At 44.0% G+C, this 27,687-nt stretch overlaps 1 protein-coding gene across 1 annotated transcript in view; it reads left to right on the top strand.

The window, feature by feature from the left end:
* Nucleotides 1-27,687, top strand: part of faf (ubiquitin carboxyl-terminal hydrolase-like faf) — a 346,068-nt gene that overhangs the window by 218,570 nt on the left and 99,811 nt on the right. Inside the window, exons 32-37 of the mRNA XM_068351160.1 lie at nucleotides 13,863-14,007; nucleotides 14,128-14,206; nucleotides 17,605-17,771; nucleotides 26,181-26,354; nucleotides 26,587-26,728; nucleotides 26,970-27,123. Of these exons, the coding sequence (XP_068207261.1) occupies nucleotides 13,863-14,007; nucleotides 14,128-14,206; nucleotides 17,605-17,771; nucleotides 26,181-26,354; nucleotides 26,587-26,728; nucleotides 26,970-27,123 (861 nt within the window). The remainder of the gene's footprint in view (nucleotides 1-13,862; nucleotides 14,008-14,127; nucleotides 14,207-17,604; nucleotides 17,772-26,180; nucleotides 26,355-26,586; nucleotides 26,729-26,969; nucleotides 27,124-27,687) is intronic.

The following is a 27,687-nucleotide window of genomic DNA, read 5'->3' as shown; positions in this document are numbered from 1 at the left end:
GGTCGCAGACACCGCAGCCCTCCAGTAGGGGAACAGCCCCGGCTCAGTCTTCGTTTAGACCTTCCTACGCAGCGGCCAGAAGAGGGCGGTTAGGCCGCGCCTCTATAAGAAGATAGGGGGAGAGGCCCCCTACTCCTGCCGAAGCCTCAGGTGGGGGGATGCCTCAGACATTCTTGGCAAGCATGGAAGGACCACGGGGCGGACCCGTGGACCGTAGCAGTCTTGAAAGAAGGGAACAGGTTACCCTTCCTAGCAGACCCCCCACCCCTAATGCCAGATCAACAGGCAGAGTGGTTGGCTCCCAAGGACCCCTTGAGAAAGACAGCAGGGGGGATCTCAGCGATGCTGGCGAAAGGGGCGGTAGAGCCAGTCAAGGATCCGGGCCCTGGGTTCTACAGCAGGCTGTTCCTGGTGGAGAAAGCGACAGGGGGATGGAGACCGGTCATAGACCTCTCAGCCCTCAACAAGTTTGTGTACCAGACCGACTTCAAGATGGACACCACGAAGTTGGTCCTAGCGTCCTTGAGGGAAGGGGACTTCATGATGTCCATAGACCTCAAGGACACATACTTCCAGATTCCAGTCCACCCCTCCAGCAGGAAGTACCTAAGGGTGAAATGGGGTTCCCAGACGTTGCAGTTCAAGACCCTCTGCTTCAGGTTGTCAACATCACCTCAGGTCTTCACGAGAGTCTTCAACGGTCTCAGCCTGGGCACACGAACAGGGTATCCGCCTGATTCGGTACCTGGACGACTGGTTGTTACTTTCAGCCTCGGGAAGTACTGAGGGAGCAAGGCACGAAGCTACTGCGGTTCTGCAACGTCCTGGGTATCATCATCAACCTGGAGAAGTCCCAATTGATACCCTCCACCAGGATGACCTACCTCGGGATGGTCCTAGACTCCCGGTTCGCGAGAGCCTTCCCTTCCGGGGAGAGACCAGACAACTTAGACCAGATCCTCCGTCCCTTCTTGTCGGGCCAGCCCAGGAGAGCGAAGGACTGGCAGAGACTGATAGGCCACCTCGTGTCATTGGAGAAACTGGTCCCCCAGGGGAGACTCAAACTTGGGTGTCCAGTGGAATCTGAAAGAGCTCTGGAACCAGAGAGACTTCCCCCCACAAAGTGATCCCAGTTTTCCCGGAGACGAAAGGAACCCTGGAGTGGTGGCGCGTCAGATCGAACACCCTCAAGGGGATGCCCTTCGCAGCCGACCCTCCGGAGATGCTCCTGTTCACGGACGCATCCAAGGAGGGGTGGGGTGCCCATCTCCTTGGAAGATCAGCAAGAGGAAGTTGGACGGACGAGGAGAAAACCCAACACATAAACGTTCTAGAAATGAGGGCAGTGCGAAGGGCATACCTGGAGTTCGCCCATCTACTCCAGGGGAACACCGTGGCACTGATGAGCGATAACGCCACGGTGGTGGCCTACATAAAGAAGCAAGGAGGACCAAAATCGAAGTTGTGGTGCGTCCTTACGTTGGAACTTCTGGAATGGGCCGAAGGGGAGCTGATCAGAATTTCAGCAAAGTTCATTCCAGGAAAGAGGAACGTCCTGGCCGACGGTCTCAGCAGGATGGGAAAAGTAGTAGGGTCCGAATGGTCTCTACACCCGGAAGTGGCCAAAGCCATCATTCAGAAATGGGGATCGCCAGTGATGGATCTCTTCGCAACGAGACTGAACGCACAGCTCCCCGTGTTTTGTTCTACTGTGCCAGACCCAGAAGCGGCATTCGAGGACGCCTTTCAACATCCTTGGGACAACGGACAACCTCGACGTGTAAGCCTTCCCTCCCTTCGGGACGCTCAGACAAGTCCTCAACAGAGTATGGCGGGCGGACAACCTGTGGATGACCTTGGTAGCGCCCTGGTGGCCGGAGAGAGAATGGTTCTTGGATCTAAAGGACCTGGCGCGCCTTCCACCTTGGCCCCTTCCGGACAGACTAGACCTTCTCCGGGAGCCCCACTTTCAAAGGTTCCACGAGAACCCTCGGTCCCTCCGTCTTCATGCGTGGAGGTTATCGAGCGTCTCCTGAGGAAGGAAGGCTATTCGTCGAGAACAGCAGCGAGGATGTCAAGCTATCTGAGACGATCATCGGCAGCGGTCTACCAGGCAAAGTGGGCCACTTTTACTAAATGGTGTGTCTCTAAGAACATCAAACCACTGAGGGCCTCTATCCCAGAGATAGCGGACTTCCTGGTCTATCTCAGGGACGTGGTTAACATGTCCATCCCGGCCATCAAAGGGGTCCGGGCTGCGCTGGGCCAAGTCTTCCTCCTGAAGGGCATCGACTTGGGTGCCTCTAGACACATCTCGATGCTCATCAAGAGCTTCGAGCAGTCGTGGCCCCCCCCCCCCCCCCCCAGCCGTTAGGGTGCCACAGTGGGACGTGGCCAGTCCTGAAGATGTTGTCAGAACTGCCCTTCGAACCCCTAAAAGACATCGTGGACAAGGACCTCACCCTCAAAACAGTTTTTCTGCTGGCGTTGGCCTCAGCAAAACGAATAGGGGAGATCCATGGACTGTCTTACGAGGTTTCACACTCGAAGGGTTGGCGAGAAGCTACCTTCAGGTTCGTGCCATCCTTCGTAGCAAAGACCCAGAATCCAGCCGTGTGGGATCCCAGGTTTGAGGGCTTCTCAGTGCCGGCAATCCCTCAGTCGGACAACCCGAAGGACTTGCGGCTGTGCCCCGTCAGGGCAATAAGAAAATACTTGGAGAGGACAGCCAGACTTCGACCCCGGGATCAAAAGTCTTTTTGTTTCCACAGGCCCAGTGAAGAAGCCAGTCTCGAAAAACACTATCTCCTTCTCGTTGCGTCAGGTGATTATCAGAGCCTACATTAGCGCAGGGATTCCACTGTCGGGCAAACCCAGACCCCACGACATTAGGGGCCTAAGTACATCATTGGCATTCAAGAAGAATATGGCAGTGGGCCAGATCCTTAGAGCAGGCACCTGGGCTAACCAATCAACCTTCACAGCTCACTACTTGAAGGACTATTCGAGGAAGTCCCTGGACGGGTTCTCGATAGGTACTGTCATTTCAGCACTCCAAACGATTTAAAGGTATAGCCTCAGTGATAACTGCGGGTAGTAAGTCCAAGAGACACAGGTTCGTTTCTTAACCCCCTTGTTCTTCCTTCCCCTGTTTCCGCTCAAAAATTGACTCCTATAGTCCCCTGAGTCACCTACAAGATACGCTGTCATTGGAATGACATGTCTCCGAGGATTTCTTGTAGAGGTGAGTTACTTAGACACTAACATGAGTCTTTTGGGTAGTTTTACCTCTTTTCTCGTGTTTCTTGGGGTCAACAGAACCTAGCCTCCTATCTAGGTTCCTTGGATATGCTTCAGCACGGTCTCTAGGTCAGGAAGGCCACTCCCACCTCCTAAAGTATAAGTCTCCTAAGAAAGTAGTTCGAGGTAAGTACTCCATGTTGGAACAAATCACAAATTTTAAGTAATTTGTATTTCTCCTAACAGTACTTACCTCGAACTACTTTCGGGTAATGGCCCACCCTTCCTTCCCCGAGTGCCTTTCTGGACTTCTTAGAAACCTAAGCTGCCAAGAACTTACTGGAGGTCGAGACCTGAGCAAGCATGCTCTCTGCCCCAGGGTTAGCCTCGGCGCGTATCACTCCGCCTGAGGTTACCCCTCATAGAAAACGGGAATAGGGTAAACTACACAAAACTCTGGTCGGATGGGAGGAGATCCCAGATACTTTGTAGTTTTTTTTTTAAAGAAGCTATCGATAGAAAGTTGCTTGGTACGGCTTTTCAGAATGTTTCGAAAATGAATTAGGCAAACATCATCGAACTGCACAACTACACGACAAACCTGCAATTTTTTTGGATGGTATTTGTTGATGAAGTCGACCACGTCTTGATATTTTCCTAACACCTCTTTTATTTGTGCCGAACCTAACACATGTTCTACCTCCTCGATCCCTTCCTCGTCATCACTCATGTGCTCAGACATAGCATGGAGTTCCTTGAGCTCCTCTGTAGTAAGTTCGTCGTGAGGTTCGGCGACGAGTTCCATGATGTCATCTGCGTCAACCTCCAGACCCATGGACTTGCCAAGGGAGACGATTTCCTCTACGTTTTCCGCCTCACCCACCACAGGATCAGGTTCGGGGTCAAAACCTTCGAAATCTCTGGGAGAAACTGCATCAGGCCACAGCTTCTTCCAGGCAGAATTGATGTTTCGTCGAGTTAATCCCACCCAAGCCTGATCTATGATCTTCAAGCAGTGCACGATGTTAAAGTGGCTTTTCCAAAATTCACACAAAGTTAAGTTTGTGCTTTGCGTGACATTAAAGCACTGCTTGAATAGGTGCTTTGTGTAGAGCTTTTTGAACTTTGAGATGACTTGCTGGTCCATGGGCTGGAGGTTAGAGGTGGTATTCTGTGGAAGATACAGCACCTTTATGAACTTAAATTCTTCGAAGATATCATCTTCGAGTCCCGGGGGGTGGGGGAGGGGGTGAGCGGGTGCATTGTCAAGGCATAGCAGGCACTTTAAAGGCAATTTATGCTCATGAAGATACTTCATCACAGAAGGACCGAAAACTTGATTAACCCATTGGACAAAGAACTGCCTACTGACCCAGGCCTTCGAGTTGGATCGCCAGAAAACATGAAGCTGGTCCTTATCCACATTCTGTGCCTTAAAGGCCCTATGGTTCTCCGAATGGTAAACCAGTAAGGGCTTGACTTTAAAGTCCCCGCTAGTGTTGGCACATAGGGCAAGAGTCAACCAATCCTTCATTGGCTTATGCCCAGGCAATTTCTTCTCTTTGGCGGTGATGTAGGTTCGACTGGGCATCTTCTTCCAAAACAGCCCGGTTTCATCACAATTGAACACCTGCTGCTCTATGTAGTCTTCTTCCTGCACGGTCCTTTCAAACTTCTTCACAAAGTCAGCTGCAGCCTTTGTGTCCGCACTAGCAGCCTCTCTGTGGCGAACAACTGAATGAATCCCAGACCGTTTCTTAAATTTTTCAAACCAGCCACGAGATGCCTTGAAATCGTCTGAGGAACGTTCGGTTGAACTCTCCCCAGCATCACCCCCAGAGCTCGCCTCCTTCAAGTCAGTGAAGATGGCATGCGCCGTCTCGCAGATGATAGTTTCGGTGATGGTGTCGCCAACAATCTATGTCCTTGATCCAGATTAGCAGAAGTCGTTCCATCTCTTCTATGGCAGGGCTACAACATTTTGAAATGATGGTGATCCCCTTAGAAGGTTTCACTGCTTTAATGGCTCCTTTCTGTTTCAAGATTGTCGAGATCGTCGACATGTTTCGGCTATATTCTTTTGCAATAATTCCTTGCTTTACTTCTAAAGAAAGCATTTCCTTCTTCCTTTTCTCACCACTACCACTACCACTTGCAAAACTAAGCCTTTTAGGACCCATTTTTCAATATTTAACTTAGCCGGTGATTATAATAGCTGCAACTCTGTTGCTCGACAGAAAAACTCTACGGAAAAATTCGCCAGCGATCGCTACACAGGTAGGGGGTGTACTCAACAGCGCCATCTGTCGTTCAGATACCCAGTACTCATTGTAAACAAAGAACTCAATTTTCTCTCTGTCGGGCTACCGGCAAGACCTACTAATTCGCTGTTGCTAACTGGATTTGTTTTCACAACTATTTGGTGAAGTACACTATTCTAGTTTTGAGCTTTCGCTATGCAGGTGTTTTATCTTCATCTTAAATCTTGAACTCGTTTTGGATAGATTTAATTATGGTGACAAAGAGAGTATGGACTTTCTTTCACTTTTAAATGGCCGACCCTTCCCTTAGACGGAAGTGTGTTTAGGCTTTTAGTAATTATCTTATCACGTTATAGATTTTCCTCTATATATTTTATATCTCTCCGCCTTTATTAGGCCTCTTCGATTAACTTTCCATTTTTTATAAACATATAAAAATAAATTTTAATGCTTTGTTTATATAGACCTTTCCTGAGAGTAGGCGGTCCTAACTTGGAAACCGAAGTTAATCAACGTTGAGCCCTTTATATCGTCTTTAGTTTTTAAAGAGCTAAGGATTTAAAACTTTTTAAATGTAATATTTTATGAAAGAATTTCTTTGATAGTCTTCGTACTGTTTTCAAAGATGAACTAACGTTTAGTTTTTTTATGCTACGCAGTTGTTGACGTTCAGGATGTTCAACATGCGCTCTATCGTTACGATAGAGAGAGAGTGTATCACGGTTTCACTTTGCAGTAAGAGTAAATCGATTCTGACGTTTTGTTCATTCTTTCTTAGCTTAAATGTTTTAAATTCTAATTTAAAGGAACTTTTTATTTGAAAAACCTTTCAGTTTTTTCCTTTAGTCAAATAACATGTTTTTTTTTTTGACGATATATAATTGGGCTCTTAGGTGCGAAATCAAGAGAGAGAGAGAGAGAGAGATAGAGACGGAGGGAGAGAGAGGAGAGAAAACGTTCCGTTCAAGCGGGTAACGTTGTTCTCGTGTTACTCACGTCCCTAGTCGCTGTACGGGGAGGAAGGATAAAACGTTTTTAGGTTTTTATTCTCGTCCCCAGGCTATGTGCGGTGAGAGATTGAAAACGTAGTTATATGAACTAGTGTTTAGTCTCTTTCCCAGCCACTGATTTTTTTTTTTTTTTATCTTAAAATATGTTTTCTGTTTTTTGCTGGTATTATGAGCTTCCATTATACGACTGATTTCGCAATTACTACCTTTTAATGAAGGGTAGAATTGCGTGTTTCAGGTAGAAATAAGTGCAAAACAGAAACTCGAAGTGATAAAGTGATATGCGTAAAGTGTTACAGTGTTGCGTCCGAGGCGCAAAGTGTTACAGTGTTGCGTCCGAGGGTTCGTCTGTTCGTGCCTGTCGTTCACCTAGTCCGGGACCTCTTACATGCTCCCAAGCCCAGGGGAGAAGTAATGTCAAACGACTTATGGGTTCGAGAGGCCTTGACCAACGAACAGACGTTTTCCCTCTATGGTATCGGGTGTATCTTACCAAGATCTCCCCTACCATAAGACGAGAGAGACGTTGTTTCTCCTCGCCATCCGTAGGCTTTTCGCATAAGAAACCTGTCGCAAGGTTTCGAAGCCCTTAAGCGAAAGTCAGTCCTTTCAGGACAGGTCCAGCGTCCTGGTTACAACCATTAGGACAGCTCTGACCCTTTGCAGTCATCGGATAACTGCTCGCCGCCTAACAAAAGCGTAACACAGACTCCGAGAGTCTTTTTTTGTAGGCAAAGTGTTGCGGTCACAGACGTTACCCTCGTCTCTTACCACAACCATTTCCGTTGATCCTTAAGGGGTTGTATGGCAAAACATGCAGTATATGCTTGCCTCCCTTATGGAAGACTATTCTGCCGATTAGTCCGTTGAGTCTAGCCGTTTATCTCATCGATATCCTGGCTTTCAGCCAACCTAACGTTCCTTTGTGCTTACTGTTGACGTTGGCGTAGCTTAGTCACGTCAGTCAGGTTGTTTAGAACCACACTCGATGCGGTCTCGTGTGGTTTTTCAGCCGCATTTGGACGTTAGGCCACTGGCTGATGCTCCTGTTGACGTTCAAGACGTTCACTAACAATCGGAGTTGACTTGTTTTGACGCTGTGCGTCAACCTCCGCATTCTAGAGTTGTTTTGACTGCTCAGTCTAGGCAGTCAAAGCAGTCTCGAGTGGACGCTGTGCGTCCTCACGCACCTATTGTGGTTGACAGTTCAGTTGTTGACAGTTCACAGACTGTCAAGCAGTTACATGACGTTGCGTTCTGGTCCGCTACTAATGCACCAGTGAGAGACTCAGCTTTTATCGGACAAGGTTCCTGTAGATGAGGAAGTTGCTGTTCTCCCTCCTACTGATATTCCCTTGAGGACTCTGTCAGATGGAGAGGAGCCTAAAGCTGCTTAGCCTCCTATGGACTTTAATTAAATCATGATGATTTTTTTAAGGATCTTCGTCCGGATCTTTTTGTAACTGCTGCTCCTCGTTCGCCTAAACGTCAGAGCTTACACTAGGCCTAGCTACTTCGAAGCCGTTGTTTTTAAGCCAGTGCTCTCTCGCTCTCCTAGAGAGCGTTACGTTGGCTAAGCGACTGGTTTTTCACCAGGAGGAGTTTGGGGGATACAGCCTTTGCTTTCCCTTCTTTTAAACTGGTTTATAGAGCGAGAGTCTGATATGACACGAGAGAAGTTCTCGGCTTGGGAGTTCATGCCTCTGCCCAGATAGACTTCTCAATTCTGGTAGACTCTCCCTGGCGCCTAGCCAGGAGACGCTCCAAGTTGTTTACAGGTCAACTTCACAGCTGTTGTCGAGCCTTTGAAGTTTTGCTGTACTATTATGTCACGCATAACAAGGCTTTCAGGGATGGTAAACGGTTCCGCCTCAGTCGCTAACCCCGTCTGTTGCCACACCTGCTCCCGTAGACCCTAAATGGGCTTTGCTGCAAGACATGCAGTCCAAGCTTGCGTCCTTGATAGAGGACTTAAATGCGGAGAAGGTTGCTACCGAACCTTCTGGCCAACAACCTTCCAACCGGTCGGTTGTGCGCCCTGTTGACGCTGAGGTAACCTACTCAGGTCTGCCAGTTGAGGTGGTTCCTCCACCGATGCGACCCAGTGTGGGTTGCCAGCCGCACGTTGACGTTAAGCGACGCTCGGAGGTGGTTGTTGACGTTCAGGACGTTCAACAACCAGCAGAGGTGACTTGTTTTGACGCAGTGCGTCAACCTCAGCAACCCGGTAGGGTGTTGACTGCACAACCCAGACGGTCTAGACAGTCTCGGGTTGACGCTGTGCTTCCTCGCGCACCCATGGTTGTTGACAGTTCACAGACTGTGCAGCAGTTCCATGATATTGCGTCCGGCTCCGTCACGCATCCACCAGTGCGACCGGATTCAGCGAGCCAGACGTTGCCCACTCCGTTGCCGTTTCCCCATCAGTTTTGGATGAGGAACCCTCTGATGAGGACGTTGCTGAACAACAAGACGATCAGCCCCCAGCCCTGCTATCCATCCAGAAGATGCTGAAGAAGGAATGCTGCTCAGTCAGGCTGTGGATGAGTCTGGTAGGGACGCTGTCATCCGTGGATCAATTTGTGTCACTAGGAAGACTACACCTCCGTCCTCTTCAATACCATCTTGCTTTTCACTGGAAAAAGGACAAGACGCTAGAAGCGGTCTCGATCCCGGTTTCCGAAAAGATAAAGTCTTGTCTGACTTGGTGAAAGGACAATATCAACCTAAGAGAGGGTCTTCCCCTGGCTGTTCAGACTCCCAACCACGTTCTCTTCTCGGACGCATCTGACGTAGGCTGGGGTGCGACATTAGACGGTCGGGAATGCTCGGGAATATGGAACTCGAGTCAAAGGACAATGCATTTCAACTGCAAGGAGCTACTGGCAGTACGTCTGGCCTGGAAAAGCTTCAGGTCTCTCCTTCAAGGCAAAGTGGTGGAGGTGAACTCGGACAACACCACGGCTTTGGCGTACATCTCCAAGCAAGGAGGGACCTACTCTCTGACGTTGTACGAGATCGCAAGGGACCTCCTCACCTGGTCAAAAGGTCTAAACATATCACTAGTAACGAGGTTCATCCAAGGCAACTTGAATGTCATGGCAGATTGTCTCAGTCGGAAGGGACAAATAATTCCAACAGAATGGACCCTCCACAAGGATGTATGCAAGAGACTTTGGGCCACCTGGGGCCAGCCAACCATAGATCTCTTCGCAACCTCGATGACCAAGAGGCTCCCAATATTTTGCTCACCAATCCCGGACCCAGCAGCAGTTCATATAGATGCCTTTCTCCTAGATTGGTCACATCTAGATCTATATGCATTCCCTCCGTTCAAGATTGTCAACAAGGTACTGCAGAAGTTCGCCTCTCACGAAGGGACAAGGTTGACGCTAGTTGCTCCCCTCTGGCCCGCGAGAGAATGGTTCACCGAGGTACTTCGATGGCTAGTAGACGTTCCCAGAACACTTCCCCTAAGGGTGGACCTTCTACGTCAGCCACACGTAAAGAAGGTACACCAAGGCCTCCACGCTCTTCGTCTGACTGCCTTCAGTCTATCGAAAGACTCTCGAGAGCTAGAGGCTTTTCGAAGCTATTGCTAGAGCAAGGAGAACATCCACCCTTAGAGTCTACCAATCGAAGTGGGAAATCTTCCAAAACTGGTGCAAGTCAGTATCCGTATCCTCGACCAGTACCTCTGTAACTCAAATAGCTGACTTCCTCTTATATCTGAGGAAAGAACGATCTCTTTCAGCTCCCACTATCAAGGGTTACAGAAGCATGTTGGCATCAGTCTTCCGTCACAGAGGCTTAGATCTTTCCAACAATAAAGATCTACAGGACCTCCTTAAGTCTTTTGAGACCACGAAGGAGCGTCGTTTGGTTACACCTGGTTGGAATTTAGACGTGGTACTAAGATTCCTTATGTCAGACAGGTTCGAGCCGCTACAATCAGCCTCCCTGAAAGATCTCACCTTAAAGACTTTTCCTGGTATGCTTAGCCACAGCTAAAAGAGTCAGTGAGATTCATGCCTTCAGCAAGAACATCGGATTCTCATCTGAAACGGCTACATGTTCTCTACAACTTGGTTTTCTAGCCAAAAACGAGCTGCCTTCTCGACCTTGGCCAAAATCGTTCGATATTCCAAGCTTATCGTATGGTTGGAAATGAACTAGAAAGAGTCTTATGCCCTGTAAGAGCTCTTAAGTTCTATTTAAAACGAACTAAACCTTTACGAGGCCCGTCTGAAGCTTTATGGTGTTCAGTTAAGAAACCATCTTTGCCTATGTCAAAGAATGCTTTATCCTATTTTATCAGACTGTTAATACGAGAAGCTCATTCCCATCTGAATGAGGAAGACCAAGCTTTGCTGAAGGTAAGGACACACGAAGTTAGAGCTGTCGCAACTTCCGTGGCCTTTAAACAAAATAGATCTCTGCGAAGTATAATCGACGCAACCTATTGGAGAAGCAAGTCAGTGTTCGCGTCTTTTTATCTTAAGGATGTCCAGTCTCTTTACGAGAACTGCTACACTCTGGGACCATTCGTAGCAGCGAGTGCAGTAGTGGGTGAGGGCTCAACCACTACAATTCCCTAATTCCATAACCTTTTTAATCTTTCTCTTGAAATTTTTTTATTGTTGTTTTTGGGTTGTCCGGAAGGCTAAGAAGCCTTTCGCATCCTAGTTGATTTGGCGGGTGGTCAAAGTCATTTCTTGAGAAGCGCCTAGATTAGAGGTTTTGATGAGGTCCTGTTGTATGGGTTGCAACCCTTGATACTTCAGATCCTAGGGGTCGCTCAGCATCCTAAGAGGATCGCGAGGCTCCGTAAGGAAGACGTACTTGAAAAGGCAGAGTAATTGTTCAAGTCGACTTCCTTACCAGGTACCTATTTATTTTGTTTAATTATTTTGATAACTTCTAAAATGAAATAAAAATTCTTAGCTCATATGATGTAAACATATTTTGCTGGTCTCTACCCACCCCCCTGGGTGTGAATCAGCTATTATAATCACCGGCTAAGTTAAATATTGAAAAATGTTATTTTGATAATAAAATAAATTTTTGAATATACTTACCCGGTGATTATAAATTAAAGGACCCTCCCTTCCTCCCCAATAGAGACACAGTGGACCGAGGAGAAAATTGAGTTCTTTGTTTATAATGAGTACTGGGTATCTGAATGACAGATGGCGCTGTTGAGTACACCCCCTACCTGTGTAGCGATCGCTGGCGAATTTTTCCGTTGAGTTTTTCTGTCGAGCAACAGAGTTGCAGCTATTATAATCACCGGGTAAGTATATTCAAAAATTTATTTTATTATCAAAATAACATGATTTACGTAAAATACCGTAAAAGGATGAACGTAAAAAATCACGATTAAAACACAGTTAATAGCAGAACGCACAGGGCACAACCACACGAAGCCGACGAGAACAGAGGAATGACCCAAGCCACGCTAATTGAGGGTCCCTCCAAGGTCGAAGTGCTGCTTTCTATCGGCGGAAATAAAAAATACATCCGGCGCTATGAGTACCATCTACGTGTACAGAGCTCGAATTTTACTTCGGGTGTTGGAAAATTCGGATGTAGATATGTTCGTGTGTAGAGGTTCCACTGTACATGATTTACATCATGTGGATATAAATATAGAAATTAATTGGGGAGAAAAAAAAACGGAGAACTCCATTATTTACGGAGTAGCATAAAAGATTTCATATAATGTTTCACTTTTGATTGCTATTGCTCGCTAATAGTCAATGAGGAAGCTAAAATGTATCTTGCATAATGGTTGTGAAAAAATACTTAAGCTAGTGGGGCACTCAGTAGAGGGCAGACCTCCACCACAACAGCTTATTTCTCTACCTTGACTTTTGACCTTAACATGTATTAATTGGCGTGGCTTTTCATACACTCGAATATGAACCAAGTTGGAAGTCTCTGTGACAACAAAGTCCAAACTTATGGCTGATTACGTGAATTGGACATTTTGTTTGACTGTGACCTTGACCTTCTAAAAGTTGATAATTTCCAGTTTTTCACAAAACAGTTAATCCCTGCAAGTTTCATTACTCTACACTTAAAATTGTGACTAGGAAGCTGTTCACACACACAAACAGGGGGTAAAACATAACCTCCTTCCAACTTCGTTTTAGGTGGTAATAAAACGGAAAAAAAAATTCCATAATCTTGTACAGTTTCTATGTCGCATACGGGCGGGAAAAGTCAAATTGCAATTACTACATAATATCAGTAACAGATAAAGACAGCCCCTTATCCTTAAGGTTATCAATTGTTAGCCTGCATTATGCTAATGCTTTGGTAAGTGGCATTTCTGAGCAGATTGGAATAGACAGAATAACTGTATATAGATATACTGTATGTGATAAGGTTGTGGCAGAAGAGGATCCCATCTCACCCTATCCTTGTCTTAAGAAGTTTTCATCATTATGGGAGTAGATAAATAAGTTGAAGATCCAAGAGGTTTTACAGGTTAGCGTCTCCTTACATTACTAGAGTATTTCTAGTTTTCTTTTAGTCTTCCCATCATGGCAGTGAAAAGTTCTGTGGGCATGGCAGGGGTTGATGCCTTACTAAAGGCAAGGGCCACTGAGGAAGTCTGGAGTTGGTCAGGCTTTACAGTCATCTTTCCATCGTTCTTAAAAAAGTTAGGTAGGTTACCAAAGCTAGTTGGAGTAAAGTTTTAGAATATATACTGAGGAAGGGTAAGATTCATAGTGTGAGTGCAATGGGACAATAATAGGCATTATAGATGAGGAAGTTGTAGAGACATGTCATGTAGGTGGAAATCTACTTGTATGAAAGGCTGAGGTAGAGTTAGTAAAAGGAATAGAATCTAAAGTCATAGGTGTCGAGCTTGCTTGTGGGTACACTTGGGGTCACTTTGTTTTGTTAAAGTTTTTATATTTCATATATATTTATTTTAATGTTACTGTTCTTAAAATATTTTATTTTTCCTTCTTTCCATTTCTCACTGGGCTATTCTGCTTTTCCAAATAGGGTTGTAGCTTAGCAAGTAATAATAATAATAATAAAAGAATAATAATAAAAAGACCCAAAATTAACAGAAAAGGTTCCTAGATGAAGAGCTGGACAAAATAGGATTTGTGGCTGAAAATGTTAAATAAGAAAGGAGAGCTCATTTCACATATAATCCTGTCAGTGAATAATTGTTATTAAAGTTAATATTTATGTGCTTTGAAAATATATAAAAGTATTTAGTATAGAATATTAAGCCAAAATGAGTTAATAGTATTAAGGTAGAATATAAAATATCAAGAATAAGATTGTAGTCAAGGCTAATTTATGCTTCTTTGTTTCTAATCAACAGCCGGCGATGAAAGCTTAGGAGAATGGGAGTATTTGCCTCCTGTTGGTCCTCGCCCTTCGAAAGGATTTGTGGGACTTAAGAATGCTGGGGCCACATGCTACATGAACTCTGTCTTGCAGCAGTTGTACATGATAAGGCAGATAAGGTATTGCTATATAGTATGCGTCATGTTGTCCTACTGTACTTGACCAGTAACTTTTTTTTGGGAAAGGGTTGGGTTTTTTGTTGATTATTGATTAAAATCCATTAATTTTTGCCCTGACAGAAATGGTGTTTTAGCTGTGGAAGGAGCAGCAACAGATCCTGAAGAAGACTTTAGTGGAGAAGAAAGGATGGAGCAAGAAGTAAGTTGTAATTTGAATACCGTGGAAATGGAGATGGAGTGTTCATTGGGATTGTTTCAAAATTTTATGAAAAGCATTTTCTTCCTGGGAGTTTTTAATGCAGTCAGTTGTAATTTATTACTATTATGTAATGTAAATTAGCTGTAAACTTATTTTTCATAATTTTTTTTTATATAATGACCTTTAATCGTATAGAATATGTAGGTATTTTTTATGAAAGGATGAAATTTCGTTTGACAGAATTCTGCAGATCTATGCTAGAACTTTTAAACCACATTGTTCCTAGCTATTAACTAACAGTGAGGTGGTCTGTCGACGGTCTCGCATATAGGAGTGGTATTCTGGAACTTGCTCTGTGATTTCATATGGCTTATTCACATGGTGTGAGTGTTATAATAACAACAGTTATGCATTTCAGCTTTTTGTATACTATACAGGCACATTTTAATCTATAGTAGAATAATTGTTTTTGGAATAATACACACAAATCATTACTTTTAGACTCCTCTGTTATGTTATGGATCATGAAGGAAAGTATCCCAAAGATCTGTTATGTTTTGATTGTTAGACCCTGGAGGAATAGACATCAACATAAAAGACCTGCAATAGAGAGGTAGCTGTGAGGTTGATTTTTTTTTTTTCTCTCTCTTCCAATTGGCAAGAAATAGGTTCTGTGGTGTACCTTTTTTGCTCTCTTCTTTGTAAGAGTTAAGTCTTCAAACCACTCTGATGAGAACAGAATTTTTAGTCTAGTGGTCAGGGTAAACTCATGATCAGCAAAGCCCTTACAAATAAAGATTTTTGCTTGAGCAGTTCAGTTGTTTATTAAATGTTTACACTAGACTACCGAGTATAGAATATTCAACTTCAAAGAAACTTTGTTACTGGTACTTGGAGGTTATGTTGTATAGTAGTGAAAATGACTGTAATTACCCCCAAACCATACTGTGTTTCTTGATATTATTCAGGTCTCAGATTTGCTGTTCCAGTCACGTTGCCAGTTGTTATTATTATTATTATTACTTGCTAAGCTACAACCCTAGTTGGAAAAGCAAGATGCTATAAGCCCAAGGGCTCCAACAGGAAAAACAACCCAGCGAGGAAAGAAAATAAAGAAACAAATAAACAACAAGAGAAGCAGCCAACAATCAAAATAAAATACTTAAAGAACAGCAACAGCACCAGAATAAATCTTCCCTATATAAACTATAAGAACTTGAAAAACAAAACATAAAAGAAAGATATATAAGATAGAACAGCGTTTGCGAGTGTACCCTCAAGCAAGAGATCTCTAACCCTAGACAGTGGAAGACCATGGTACACAGGTTATGGCACTACCTTAGACTAGAGAACAATGGTTTGATTTTGGAGTGTCGTCCTCCTAGAAGAGCTGCTTACCATGGCTAAAGAGTCTCTTCTACCCTTATCAAGAGGAGAGTAGCCACTGGAAAATTACAGTGCAGCAGTTAATCCCTTGATCAAAGAGGAATTGTTTAGTAATCTCAGTGTTGTCTGGTGTATGAGGACAGAGGAGAGTATGTAAAGAATAAGCCAGACTATTCAGTGTCTGTCTAGGCAAAGTGAAAATGAGCCGTAACCAGAGAGAAGGATCCAATGTAGTACTGTCTGGACATTCAAAAGGACCCAATAACTGTAGCCAAGGGATTGCCACTGCTGCTTTCGTTTCCTTTCCATTCCTTCTGGTCTTGCATCATTCATCAGCTGGTTCTTGAAGTTTTAAGTATCTTGTTTTTTTACAAGACTACAAGGAAATAGTCCAGTAGAGATGGAAACATAAAAGTATTCCTGATAATTTTGTTGGAAAGAAATCTGTTTCAGAGAAGTTTGTCACTAGTTCAGTATATAGAGCAAAGGTTCAGTCAGAAGGGAAGTCAATAGGATAATACAAATTAATCCTCATTAAAAGAAATCTCCCTAAAATCCAACCACTAAGTATGAACGCTGGGAAACAAGAACTATGATGGTCAGCATTCTTGTATAAAAATTATACTTTGAAATTGTTTTCTCTTGAAGAGGAAATTTTAGAGCTAATTACACAAACATTTAGTTTAGTAAATCTAGTGAAATACAGTCAGTTAATGACTTGAGTGATTTTTGGCCCCCTACTGATAGCCAAATTCACATAGGTTCAAGTTCCTTATATACTATGATATATACTATACAGGATATTTGCATACTTATAATTGGAAAGTTATATCTGTAATATGTAAATAGAAAAATAGGGCAACTAGCTCTGTCTGACTGTCACCTCTCTCATTCATGTGAGACCCTCCATGTGTACGAAAATAAGTCCACTTAAACACAAGCACAATTCCATTCCTTTTTACTGTTAGGACTATAATAAAGGAGGAAGATAAAATCAAAACACTATATACCTAACCAAAAAAAAGATTGCCTTCATGAAAACATAATTAGATATATGCTTTAAAAGAAATACATACATAAAACTCCAGTAACCAATATAAAGATCAAATTCTAGCATGTTAAAATACAAAAGAAACTGCATCGCCAACACTTACTACTGTAGTAATGAAAGTGATGTAGGAAGTCCAAGATTTTAGGCAATGAGAAATTAATGCAGTATATTACTTTCAAGAAAGCTGGAACGGATTGAGGAAACTTTAGTGGAAAGTATTCTCACAAATGCTGTGTAGGCAGTCTTGGGAACTAACGAAAGAAAAATTGTCTTGACTCATCAGTTATTGTTAGTTTTTCTTCCAAGTAGGTTTGGTATTTCAAGAACACTTGCAGATTAGGGAATGCCATTTGAGATACTAAAAATATTCTTGATTAGCTTTGTCTGACAGCCTATGTACATACAGTACTAATTCAGTGTGCAACCCATATATCATAAGTTGCCTTATCTGTCATGAGTCTTTTCCAGTCATATCTTGAATAGTCAAAATGAATCACTCCATTGGCTTAGGTTCTATACCTTATTCATTGGTGTGACTGTGAAGTTAGCATCTCGGTCCATCAGCTTGAAACTCGGCTTTTGTCAATCATATCACGCCAAGTGTTTTCATCCCATTATTCACCCTTTCTCTCTACGGAGGTTATATTTTGTTAAGATCAGTGCGCTCAGCTTGGAAAAGTCTAATCCCAGAGTTAGCCCTCAAGAGTTTCTTGTTTATAGGATTAGAGCGGTGTTTAGCCTTACCATTTCCATTGTTTAATACCGTAATGTTTTTTGATGAAAAATCTATATGAAAATGTGTGCTGAGAATATTGTTCAATTTTTTGTAAAAGGGCTAGGAATGATTTAAACTATTTGAATTTTCAAATGTTACAAATGCTAGAATAAAATACTGAATGACTTTAGTAATGATGGTGATTTTCAGAGATATCAACTTTGAAGCATTACCTTTACTTTTCAGACTAACTTGGATGGAAGTGAAGAAGATCCGATGAGTAATAGCTCAAACGAAGAGAGTCGTAAAGAATACCATATTGGTATTCTTAAACAGGTGCAGGCTATATTTGCACATTTGGCATGCTCAAAGCTTCAGTACTATGTACCCAGGGGGCTCTGGAAGCATTTCAAGTAAGACATTAATAATTTCTATTTTTTATCCTCAGTATTTTTCAATAAGTGTGCAAGCCACAATAATTTCTCTCGAGTTCAACTAAGAGGGTCACTCTAACAAGGCTGACTTTGAGCCAAATTTTTAGGTATATAAAATTTATAGATGATATATACAATACTGAATAATTTATATATATATATATATATATATATATATATATATATACACATATATATATATATATATATATATATATATATATATATATATATATATATATATATATATATATATATATATATATATATATATATATATATATATATAATGAAGTATGTAAACTTAATAGACTTATATAATGCTGAATAATTTATATTTATAATATATATTTATAATATATATATATATATATATATATATATATATATATATATATATATATATATGAGGTGTAATGCTGGATTATATATATATATATATATATATATATATATATATATATATATATATATATATATATATATATATATATATATATATATATATATCATCATTACCCATTACTAGTTCACTGCAAATGAAAGGCTTCAGACATGTCCTTCCACTTCTATGTTTATGGTCTTTTTATGCCAGTCCTTACCTGTAAACTTTCTTAATTCATTAATCCATCGTCTACTCATCCTTTCCCTGCTTCTTTTGCAATCTCTAGGGACCTATTTTGTTATCCTTGATGTCCATCTATTAACTGTAATTCTCATCTGTCCCGGCCATGCCCATTTCATTGTCTTACAGGTTAGAATACCTTCCACATTAGTTTGCTCTCGTATCCATGTTGCTCTTTTTGTTTGTGTGTATTTGTGCTATTCCCATCATTATTCTTTTCATAGCACTTTGAGTTGTATATAGTTTGTTCTAATTTGATGATGGTAGGACCATCTGATTACACACTTTCTTTTTAGAGAAAGTAGCATTTTTATATTTATAATTCCATTTTGTTAACCAGAAGCTCTCCATCCCATGCTTATCCTTTTAATTTTGGTCTCTTGTCTGGGTGAAACACATACTGTCTGTCCTGAGTACATATATTCATTAAAAATCTGTAGATGTTTGACCTTAACTCTTATCTGTTTTCTGCAATTTCATTGAATATTGCCTTAGTTTTACATACATACATACATATACCAAGGCTCGGCCAATTTTGGGGGGTAGCCGACATCAACAAATGAAACAAAAACAAAAAAGGGGACCTCTACTCTCCACGTTCCTCCCAGCCTAACAAGGGACTCGACCGAGTTCAGCTGGTACTGCTAGGGTGCCACAGCCCACCCTCCCCCGTTATCCACCACAGATGAAGCTTCATAATGCTGAATCCCCTACTGCTACTACCTCCGCGGTCATCTAAAGCATCGGAGGAAGCAGCAGGGCCTACCGGAACTGCGTCACAATCGCTCGCCATTCATTCCTATTTCTAGCACGCTCTCTTGCCTCTCTCACATCTATCCTCCTATCACCCAGAGCTTCCTTCACTCCATCCATCCACCCAAACCTTGGCCTTCCTCTTGTACCTCTCCCATCAACTCTTGCACTCATCACCTTCTTTAGTTTTACTCATTAATTTTCAGTCCTACATTTCTTTCTCTATTCAAATTTCATCTTTGGCAATTCTTTCCATGGTGCACTGAACAGATATATGTCATCTGCAAAGCTTAAGTTGTGATGGTGGTATTCCCCATTTATATTAATTCCTATGTTCCCAGTCTAAATTTGTTAAAATTACTATTAGGCATGCTGTGAATGATTTAGGAGAGATGGGGGTCTCCCTGTCTTAACTTCTTTCTTAATCTAAATTTTCTCACTGTGTATGTAGTTTTAGGATTGTTGTACTTCCATATAGATTTGTTCCAACACAGAGACTTACCTCGAACTACTTTCTTAGGAGGTACCTGGAATCTCTTCTCAACCGACCAGAGTTTTGTGTAGTTTACCCTACTTCCGTTTTACCCCAGGCGGAAGGATATGTGCCCTGAGGCTAGTCCCGAGCCAGGTCGCGCGTTAGCTTGGGTCTCGACCCTCAGTAAGTTCTCTGGTCGCGTCGTGATATCATCTCGATGCTCTCCTTGTCTCAGTGCGACCCTTTGTGTCCCCGACTCGTGTGTCCCACGTGGTTCCCGCGTGGCCCGCTATACTTTCCCTTGTGCTCTCGCGTGCCTGCTTGTTTTCCCTTGTGTTTGTAAGGTGTTCTCTTGCCCTTATTATCCTTTCCCGCTGAGGGCACTATGTGGAATAAAGATGTCCCTGTATCTTCACCAGCATCGTGGATTTATGTTTCAGGCGCCTCCGCAGCTGAAGGAGCTCCAGGAAAAGAAGATTCGCCGTTAAAAGATCCCCTCGGATGGGGGCCCCTGAGAACTCCCTGTAGGGTACCTTTGAGGGGGGAGGACGGCCTTGGGTCCTGGTTCCAGAATGTTGATCGTCCGATATCTCTCCCAGCCCCTCTATCGGCGGTTCCCGACGTCTTCCTTCAGCCTTCGACATCTGGAACGCAGAAAATGGTGAAAGCGGACGTTCCCGTCTCTCGGAGCTGTTACAAGGAGTCATCAGGGTCCTCGGAGGTAGGCTCATCGTTGTCGTCGGAGGAGGAGGCGTGGAGAAGACACCGTCGAAGGAGGGACAGATCCAGGAGACGGCGCTCCCCCTCGAGGTCCCGCTCTAGGTCACGGCATGGGAGGAAGCGGTCAAGGTCCCCGAAGAAGAAAGCCAGGAGGAGTAGTTCACCGAAGGAGCAATGGGTCCTCGTTCCCCGCAGTAAGCTCGCGGACTTTACTACTCTCCCGAGCACTGCGGGTTGGCTTCCCGGAGACAGTCCTCCTAGAAGGGCCTCTACCAACCATAGGGTTGACCCTCACAAAGACCCAAGGAGCTCTTCGGACAGGCGTAAGACCTCGAAACAGGCTTCTCTACCCGCCCAGCGGAGGGAGTCGCCTTTTCGGACGGGCAGCCTCGTCGAGTTAGCTCAGCCGAGCGATATAGAGGGACGGCTTCCTCTGTCGGGCAAACCCACGGAAGCCTCTCCCCCTTTGAAGACAGGCAAACGGAAGACGGAGGTTTCCGAGCCCTCCGCAATGCCCGTCCTCAGACCACAACCTGGTGCGGAGCCCCCCGTCAGTACGGTTCCTCAACCTCGGACGGAGGGCGCGGATAGCGACACTGAAACCGCGCCAGCGGAGGACTCCGCTTATAGGAGGGTTATTGGTCTGATTCGCCATCACCACAGGATCGAGGAACCACTGCCTGCGGACGAGGATGCCTGGCGGTCTAGTTTTAATAGGCTAATGGAGGAGTCCGTCCAACAGAAGCCCTCCTTAGCCCTACCTGTAGCCAGAGATGGGAGGCGCCGTGCTCACATAGACAAGGTTGTGGCACGAAACGCTGAAGGTTCCAAGGTTCAGGGGTCCTCCAAGTTACTCCAGGGGTTGAAGTCCCAAAGTAAGTACTATTGGATGGAAGGACAGCTACAAGGAGCCAGCAAATTGGAAGACTCCTTGGAAGTCTTAGGTCAGGGAACTTCGGAGGACAGGGCTTCCTCAGCTCCTATCTGTTTTTCTCCATCGGAGGCGACGATGATGGAGATGATGTCCAAAGATCTCGTCAACGTCGCCTCTTGGTTAGACTGGTGGGCCTCGACACTAGTAGGCATCCAGGCTTCCGCCGACTCTGCAGTGCCGTCCAACCAAGCACTGCTGAAGGAACTTATCAGCTCCGGAGGACGGGCCTTGAAGTTCCTAACTTTTCAGTCCCTAGCGTTGTCCGCCATTTGGGTTCTGCGACGAAGGGACACAGTCTTAAATAAATTGTCCAGACGTATACCGGACAGGGAGGCGACGACCTTGAGGAACCTTTCTGTGTGGGGTGACGGACTCTTTCCCCTGAAACAGACAGAAGTGGTGGAGAAACTGATGAAACGGAAGGAAGTGAACACTCCCAGACCTCATACCATGAGGAGGCCCACTTACAGAAGGCCTCCTCCGGATGGACCGTCGACGTCTCGAGCCCCCCCTAACCAAGTGAGGAGAGAGGCCCCAGCTTCCCTGTGGTCTCACCCTTCGCAGCCCTCCTGCAGGGGCGATCCCACAGCCCCAGCCTCCTATAGAACAGCCCACTCAGCTTCCAGGAGAGGCCGGTCAGGTCGCTCCTCAAGGTAGGGGGATGCCTCAAACGATTTTGGCAAGCATGGAAGAATCACGGAGCGGAACCCTGGACGGTAACAGTGTTAAAAGAGGGGTACAGGCTCCCATTCCTTGCAGATCCTCCACCTCTTATCCCAGCAAGTCAGGCGGAGTGGTTAGCCCCCAGGGACCCCTTGAAGAGTGAGGCCTTACAAGAAGTAGTCTCCACTATGTTAACGAAAGGGGCAATGGAAACGGTGCAACAACGGGGTCCAGGTTTCTACAGCCGCCTGTTCCTGGTGGAGAAAGCGACGGGAGGTTGGAGACCAGTCATAGATCTGTCAGCCCTCAACAAGTTTGTGTACAAGACCGGCTTCAAGATGGACACCCCGAAGTCAGTCCTGGAGTCCTTGAGGGAAGGAGACTTCATGATTTCCATAGATCTCAAGGATGCCTATTTCCAGATCCCCATTCACCCCTCCAGCAGAAAGTACCTTCTTGTGAAGTGGGATACCCAGATCTTGCAATTCAAGACTCTTTGCTTCGGCCTGTCGACAGCGCCCCAAATCTTCACGAGAATCTTCACGACTGTCTCCGTATGGGCTCACGAACGGGGAATTCGTCTGATTCGCTACCTGGACGACTGGTTACTCCTTTCTTCCTCAGAGGCAGTGTTGAAGGAACAAGGCGCGAAGCTAATGCAATTCTGCAAGGTTCTGGGTATCACTATCAACCTGGAGAAGTCGCACCTGTCTCCCTCCACCAGGATGACGTACTTGGGGATGGTTTTAAACTCCCGACTAGTGAGAGTCTTCCCATTGGAAGAAAGGCTGAACAACCTGGACCAGATCCTCCGTCCCTTCCTATCAGGCCAGCCCAGGAGAGCGAAGTTTTGGCAGAGATTGATAGGCCATCTAGTTTCTTTGGAGAAGCTGGTTCCCCAAGGGAGGCTGAAACTCAGGGCCATCCAATGGAATCTGAAGGGGGACTGGAACCAGGTAGGGTCGCCCTACAAAATAATTCCTGTTCTTCCAGGGACGAGGCAATCCTTTTGAGCGGTGGAGAGACCGAGCAAACACCCTCAAGGGGATGCCCTTTGCAGCGGAGCCCCCGGAGATGCTCCTCTTCACGGACGCCTCCAAGGAAGGATGGGGAGCTCACCTTTGCGGGGAGTCAGCAAGGGGTTCTTGGACGGAGGTGGAAAAGACACAGCATATCAACGTCCTGGAGATGAAGGCCATTCAGAAAGCGTGCCTTCAGTTCGTCGGTCTTCTAAGGGGAAACACAGTGGCGTTAATGTGCGACAACGCCACAGTAGTAGCCTACATAAAGAAGCAAGGCGGTCTAAAATCGAAGGAGTTGTGCGAGATTCATTCCGGGAAAGAGGAATGTCCTAGCCGACGGACTCAGCAGAATGGGCTAGGTGGTAGAGACCGAATGGTCCCTTCATCCAAAGGTAGCAAGTCTCATCATCCAAAGGTGGGGTTCGCCGGTGATGGACCTCTTCGCGACCAGGCTGAACGCACAACTCCCCGTATTCTGTTCTCCTGTCCCAGACCCAAAGGCGGCATTGGAAGACGCCTTTCAACACAGGTGGGACAATCTCGACGTGTATGCCTTCCCTCCCTTCACACTGATCAGGCAAGTGCTCAACAGAGTAAGAACGGCTCTCAATCTAAGGATGACTTTGGTAGCACCTTGGTGGCCGGAGAGGGAATGGTTCGCGGATCTAAGAGAGCTGGCGTGCTTTCCCCCGTGGCCTCTGACAGACAGACCAGATCTCCTAAGGCAACCACACTTCCAAAGGTTCCACGACAATCCACGATCTCTGCGCCTTCACGCGTGGAGGTTATCCAGCGGCTCCTGGGGAAAGAAGGTTATTCGGCAGGAACAGCTGAAAGAATGTCTCGTTATCTGAGGCACTCATCGGCAGCGGTGTACCAGGCAAAATGGGCCACTTTCACGAAATGGTGCGCCTCCAGAAACATCAAGCCCTTAGGAGCCTCGATTCCGAACATTGCGGATTTACTCGTACATCTCAGGGACGTGGTGGGCATGTCAATTCCAGCCATCAAGGGAGTCCGTGCAGCATTAGGCCAAGTTTGCCTCTTGAAAGGCATTGATCTGGGTTCCTCTAGGCACATCTCTATGCTCATCAGGAGCTATGAGCAAACCTGCCCTCCTCATGCCTCCAGGGTGCCACAATGGGGTGTAGCTAGGGTTCTGAAAATGCTGAGTGAGCCACCATTTGAACCTTTGAAGGACATAGTAGATAGAAATCTCACGCTCAAGACGGTTTTCCTGTTAGCCTTGACTTCAGCTAAGAGGGTGGGCGAGATCCATGGCTTGTCCTACGAAGTCTCGCACACAAGAGGTTGGCAAGAGTTCTCCTTCAAGTTCGTTCCTACGTTTGTGGGTAAAACACAAAATCCAGCTGTCTGGGATCCGAGATTCGAAGGGTTCACTGTTCCAGCAATTCCTCGGTCAGGTAATCCGGAAGATTTGAAGTTGTGTCCAGTTAGGGCCTTAAGGAAATAACTGGAGAGGACTGCTAGTCTCCGACCTGGCATCAATTAACCTCTTCGTCTCCACGGGCACAGTGAGAAAGCCGATCTCTAAGAATACCATCTCCTTTTGGCTTCGACAGGTAATCATTAAGGCCTATAGTAGTGCCGGTCTTCCCCTTCCAGGTAGGCCCAGACCACATGACATTAGAGGTATAAGTACCTCTCTTGCCTTTGAGAGAAACATGGCAGTAGCGCAGATCCTCAGGGCAGGCACCTGGTCGAACCAATCTACGTTCACAGCCCACTACCTCAAAGAATGTTCGAAGAATTCTCTAGAAGGGTTCTCTAAAGGGACAGTCATCTCTGCGCTCCAAGCGATTTAACGGCCAAAGCCCCAGGTATAATCGCGGTTATCAAGACCAAAAAGACACAGGTTCGTTTTCCCTTTAACTTCTTGTCTTCTCTTTTCTCTTCTTTCCCCGGAGATTTGACCAAGTAGAGACTGAACAAGACATGGATTCACAGTTTCATCACTGGACACAATAGCAAGAAATTTTTTAAGGGTGAGTACTTAGACACTAGTGTGAGCTCTTTGTGTAGTTTTCCTACGGTTCCTTTTCCGTCAACCTTTGGAACCTAGTCTCCTATCTAGGTTCACAGCCGTTCTGCTTAGTTGGGTCTAGGTCAGGTAGACACTCCCACCTCCTAAAGTGTAAGTCTCCTAAGAAAGTAGTTCGAGGTAAGTCTCTGTGTTTGAACAAATCACAAATTTTTAGTAATTTGTATTTTTCCTAACATACTTACTGAGAACTACTTTCGGGTAATGGCCCTCCCTTCCTTCCCCGAGTGCCTTTCTGACCCTTAGTTAATTTTTAACATCCAAGAACTTACTGAGGGTCGAGACCCAAGCTAACGCGCGACCTGGCTCGGGAGTAGCCTCAGGGCACGTATCCTTCCGCCTGGGGTAGTCCTCACAGAAAACGGAAGTAGGGTAATCTACACAAAACTCTGGTCGGTTGAGAGGAGATTCCAGGTATCTCCTAAGAAAGTAGTTCTCGGTAAGTATGTTAGGAAAAATACAAATTACTAAAAATTTGTGATATCTTCAAGTGTTCTGAAATAAGATTAATCTATTCCTTGTTTTTGAAGTGCTTTTGACAAAATTAAAAGCTTGCTCATAGTGTATAAGTGCCATGCATTGTGGTTTGTCATACGTTCATTTTTCTAATAGCTGGTTAATTACATGCATACGGTCAGTTGTTGAATACCCACTTCTAAAGCCTGCCTGCTCTCTCGTTGTATTTAAGTCTAGCTGTCTTTCTATTTGACCTGATATGATCTTATATATTATGGAGAGAAACTTATTTGACGGGAATTATTCAGGTCTTTTGTCTCTCCCTTTTTGTGAAATAGTATAATGAGGAAGTTTGTACAAGAGCTTATCTGAATATATATACATGTATTTATATATGTGTATGTGTGTGTAATTTAATCATTAATTTTCATTTTAATCTTTTTCCTAATTACCATATAAGATATTTGAATATACACTTTCACAAATGGTAACTGCTAGCTCTTTAAGGAAAGTCAAATATTTGAATTATAGTAGTTTTTAATTTGAAGAATATTAAGATCAATTTTTTCTTAAAAAATGTATTACTTCTGGAAAGTTCATCTGTTTTATACAATTGTCTTTTTTATTCTAAATTTTATGTAGGACAGACTATAAGTCAACAATTTTTTTCTCCCTCAGATTGCAAGGAGAGCCTGTTAACTTGAGAGAGCAGCATGATGCCTGTGAGTTTTATAATATTTTGGTTGAAAGCTTGAATGAAGCGTTGAAAGCACTGGGACATGACCAAATTATGAATAAAATCTTAGGAGGGTCTTATTCTGATCAAAAAATCTGTACTACTTGTCCTCATCGGTAAGATTTTTCCATGTATTTTTTATTGAGTGCTTAGTCTAGTGTTATATTGTGATTACATAAATTTAAATTGTTTGCTTATAAATATTTTCAAAATATTTCTATTTATATGTAGAATAAAAATAGCCTTGCTATGGATTGTTGAGCTGTAAACAAAGTTATTTTATACTTAGGTGGCTAAAAACCACTACTATAAATTTTTTGATGTTACATGTTATTTTATATTTCACAGGTATTCAAGAGAGGAAACATTTACTGTCATAAGTATAGATATAAGGAATTACAGCAATCTCTATGATTCTCTTGAACAGTATGTGAAAGGGGATCTGTTAGAAGGAGACAATGCATATTTGTGTGAAAAATGTGATAAAAAGGTAGGGTTCACACATTGTATTTTATTGGTTGAAGTATTCCGTGTCATAGTGTTTTGACAGAAAGTCTCATGCAGACTACTGTTTTCTGTATTTGTGTAGCAATACTGAATATTGAAAGAACAATGCATTTTTTTTTTCTTAAGAAAACATATACTCTGATAGAACCATCCATATGGTTTATTGCTCACTGTGTATATTTTGAAAATCTAAATACTGTTTGTAACTTTCTTTCACCATTTAGGTCGATACAGTAAAAAGAATTTGTTTGAAAAAATTACCACCCATCTTGGCAATACAGTTGAAGAGATTTGATTATGATTGGGAACGCGAGTGTTCTATCAAGTTTAACGACTACTTTGAGTTTCCAAGAGAATTGGACATGGATCCATACACAGGTAAGGAAAATCATTATTTGATCCTTAAGTATAGATCAAAGATCTGGAAATAAGATTGATCTTGGTGTTTTCCTTATACAGTATTATCTTTATAGTACTGTACCATGATTGAATAATTGATTAGTTTAGGCTCCTCACTTTGTAGATTTGATTTTTATTGGATAATAAGGGCTAATCCTCTCAAAATCATTATGTGTAGTAGAGCATTTTGGATTTTAAGGAGCTCTGGACCCAATTATCATCATTATTACTTGCTAATCTACAAGCCTAGTTAGAAAATCAGGATGCCATAAGGCCAGGGGCCCCAGCAGGGAAAATAGCTTAGTGAGGTAAGGAAACAAGGAAAGATAGAATATTTTAAGAACAGTTAATAACATTAAAATAAATATTTTTATATAAACTTTAAAAGCTTTTAACAAAGCAAAAGGAAAAGAAATTAGATAGATTAGTGTGTCAGAGTGTACCCTTAGGCAAGAGAACTCTAACCCAAGACAGGGGAAGATCATGGTACAGAGGCTAAGGCACTACCAAAGACTAGAGAACAATGGTTTGATTTTGGAGTGT

This window comes from Palaemon carinicauda, chromosome 27, assembly GCF_036898095.1.
Source record: "Palaemon carinicauda isolate YSFRI2023 chromosome 27, ASM3689809v2, whole genome shotgun sequence".
Lineage (NCBI taxonomy): Eukaryota > Metazoa > Arthropoda > Malacostraca > Decapoda > Palaemonidae > Palaemon > Palaemon carinicauda.
This window is presented reverse-complemented; position numbering and strand designations above follow the sequence as displayed.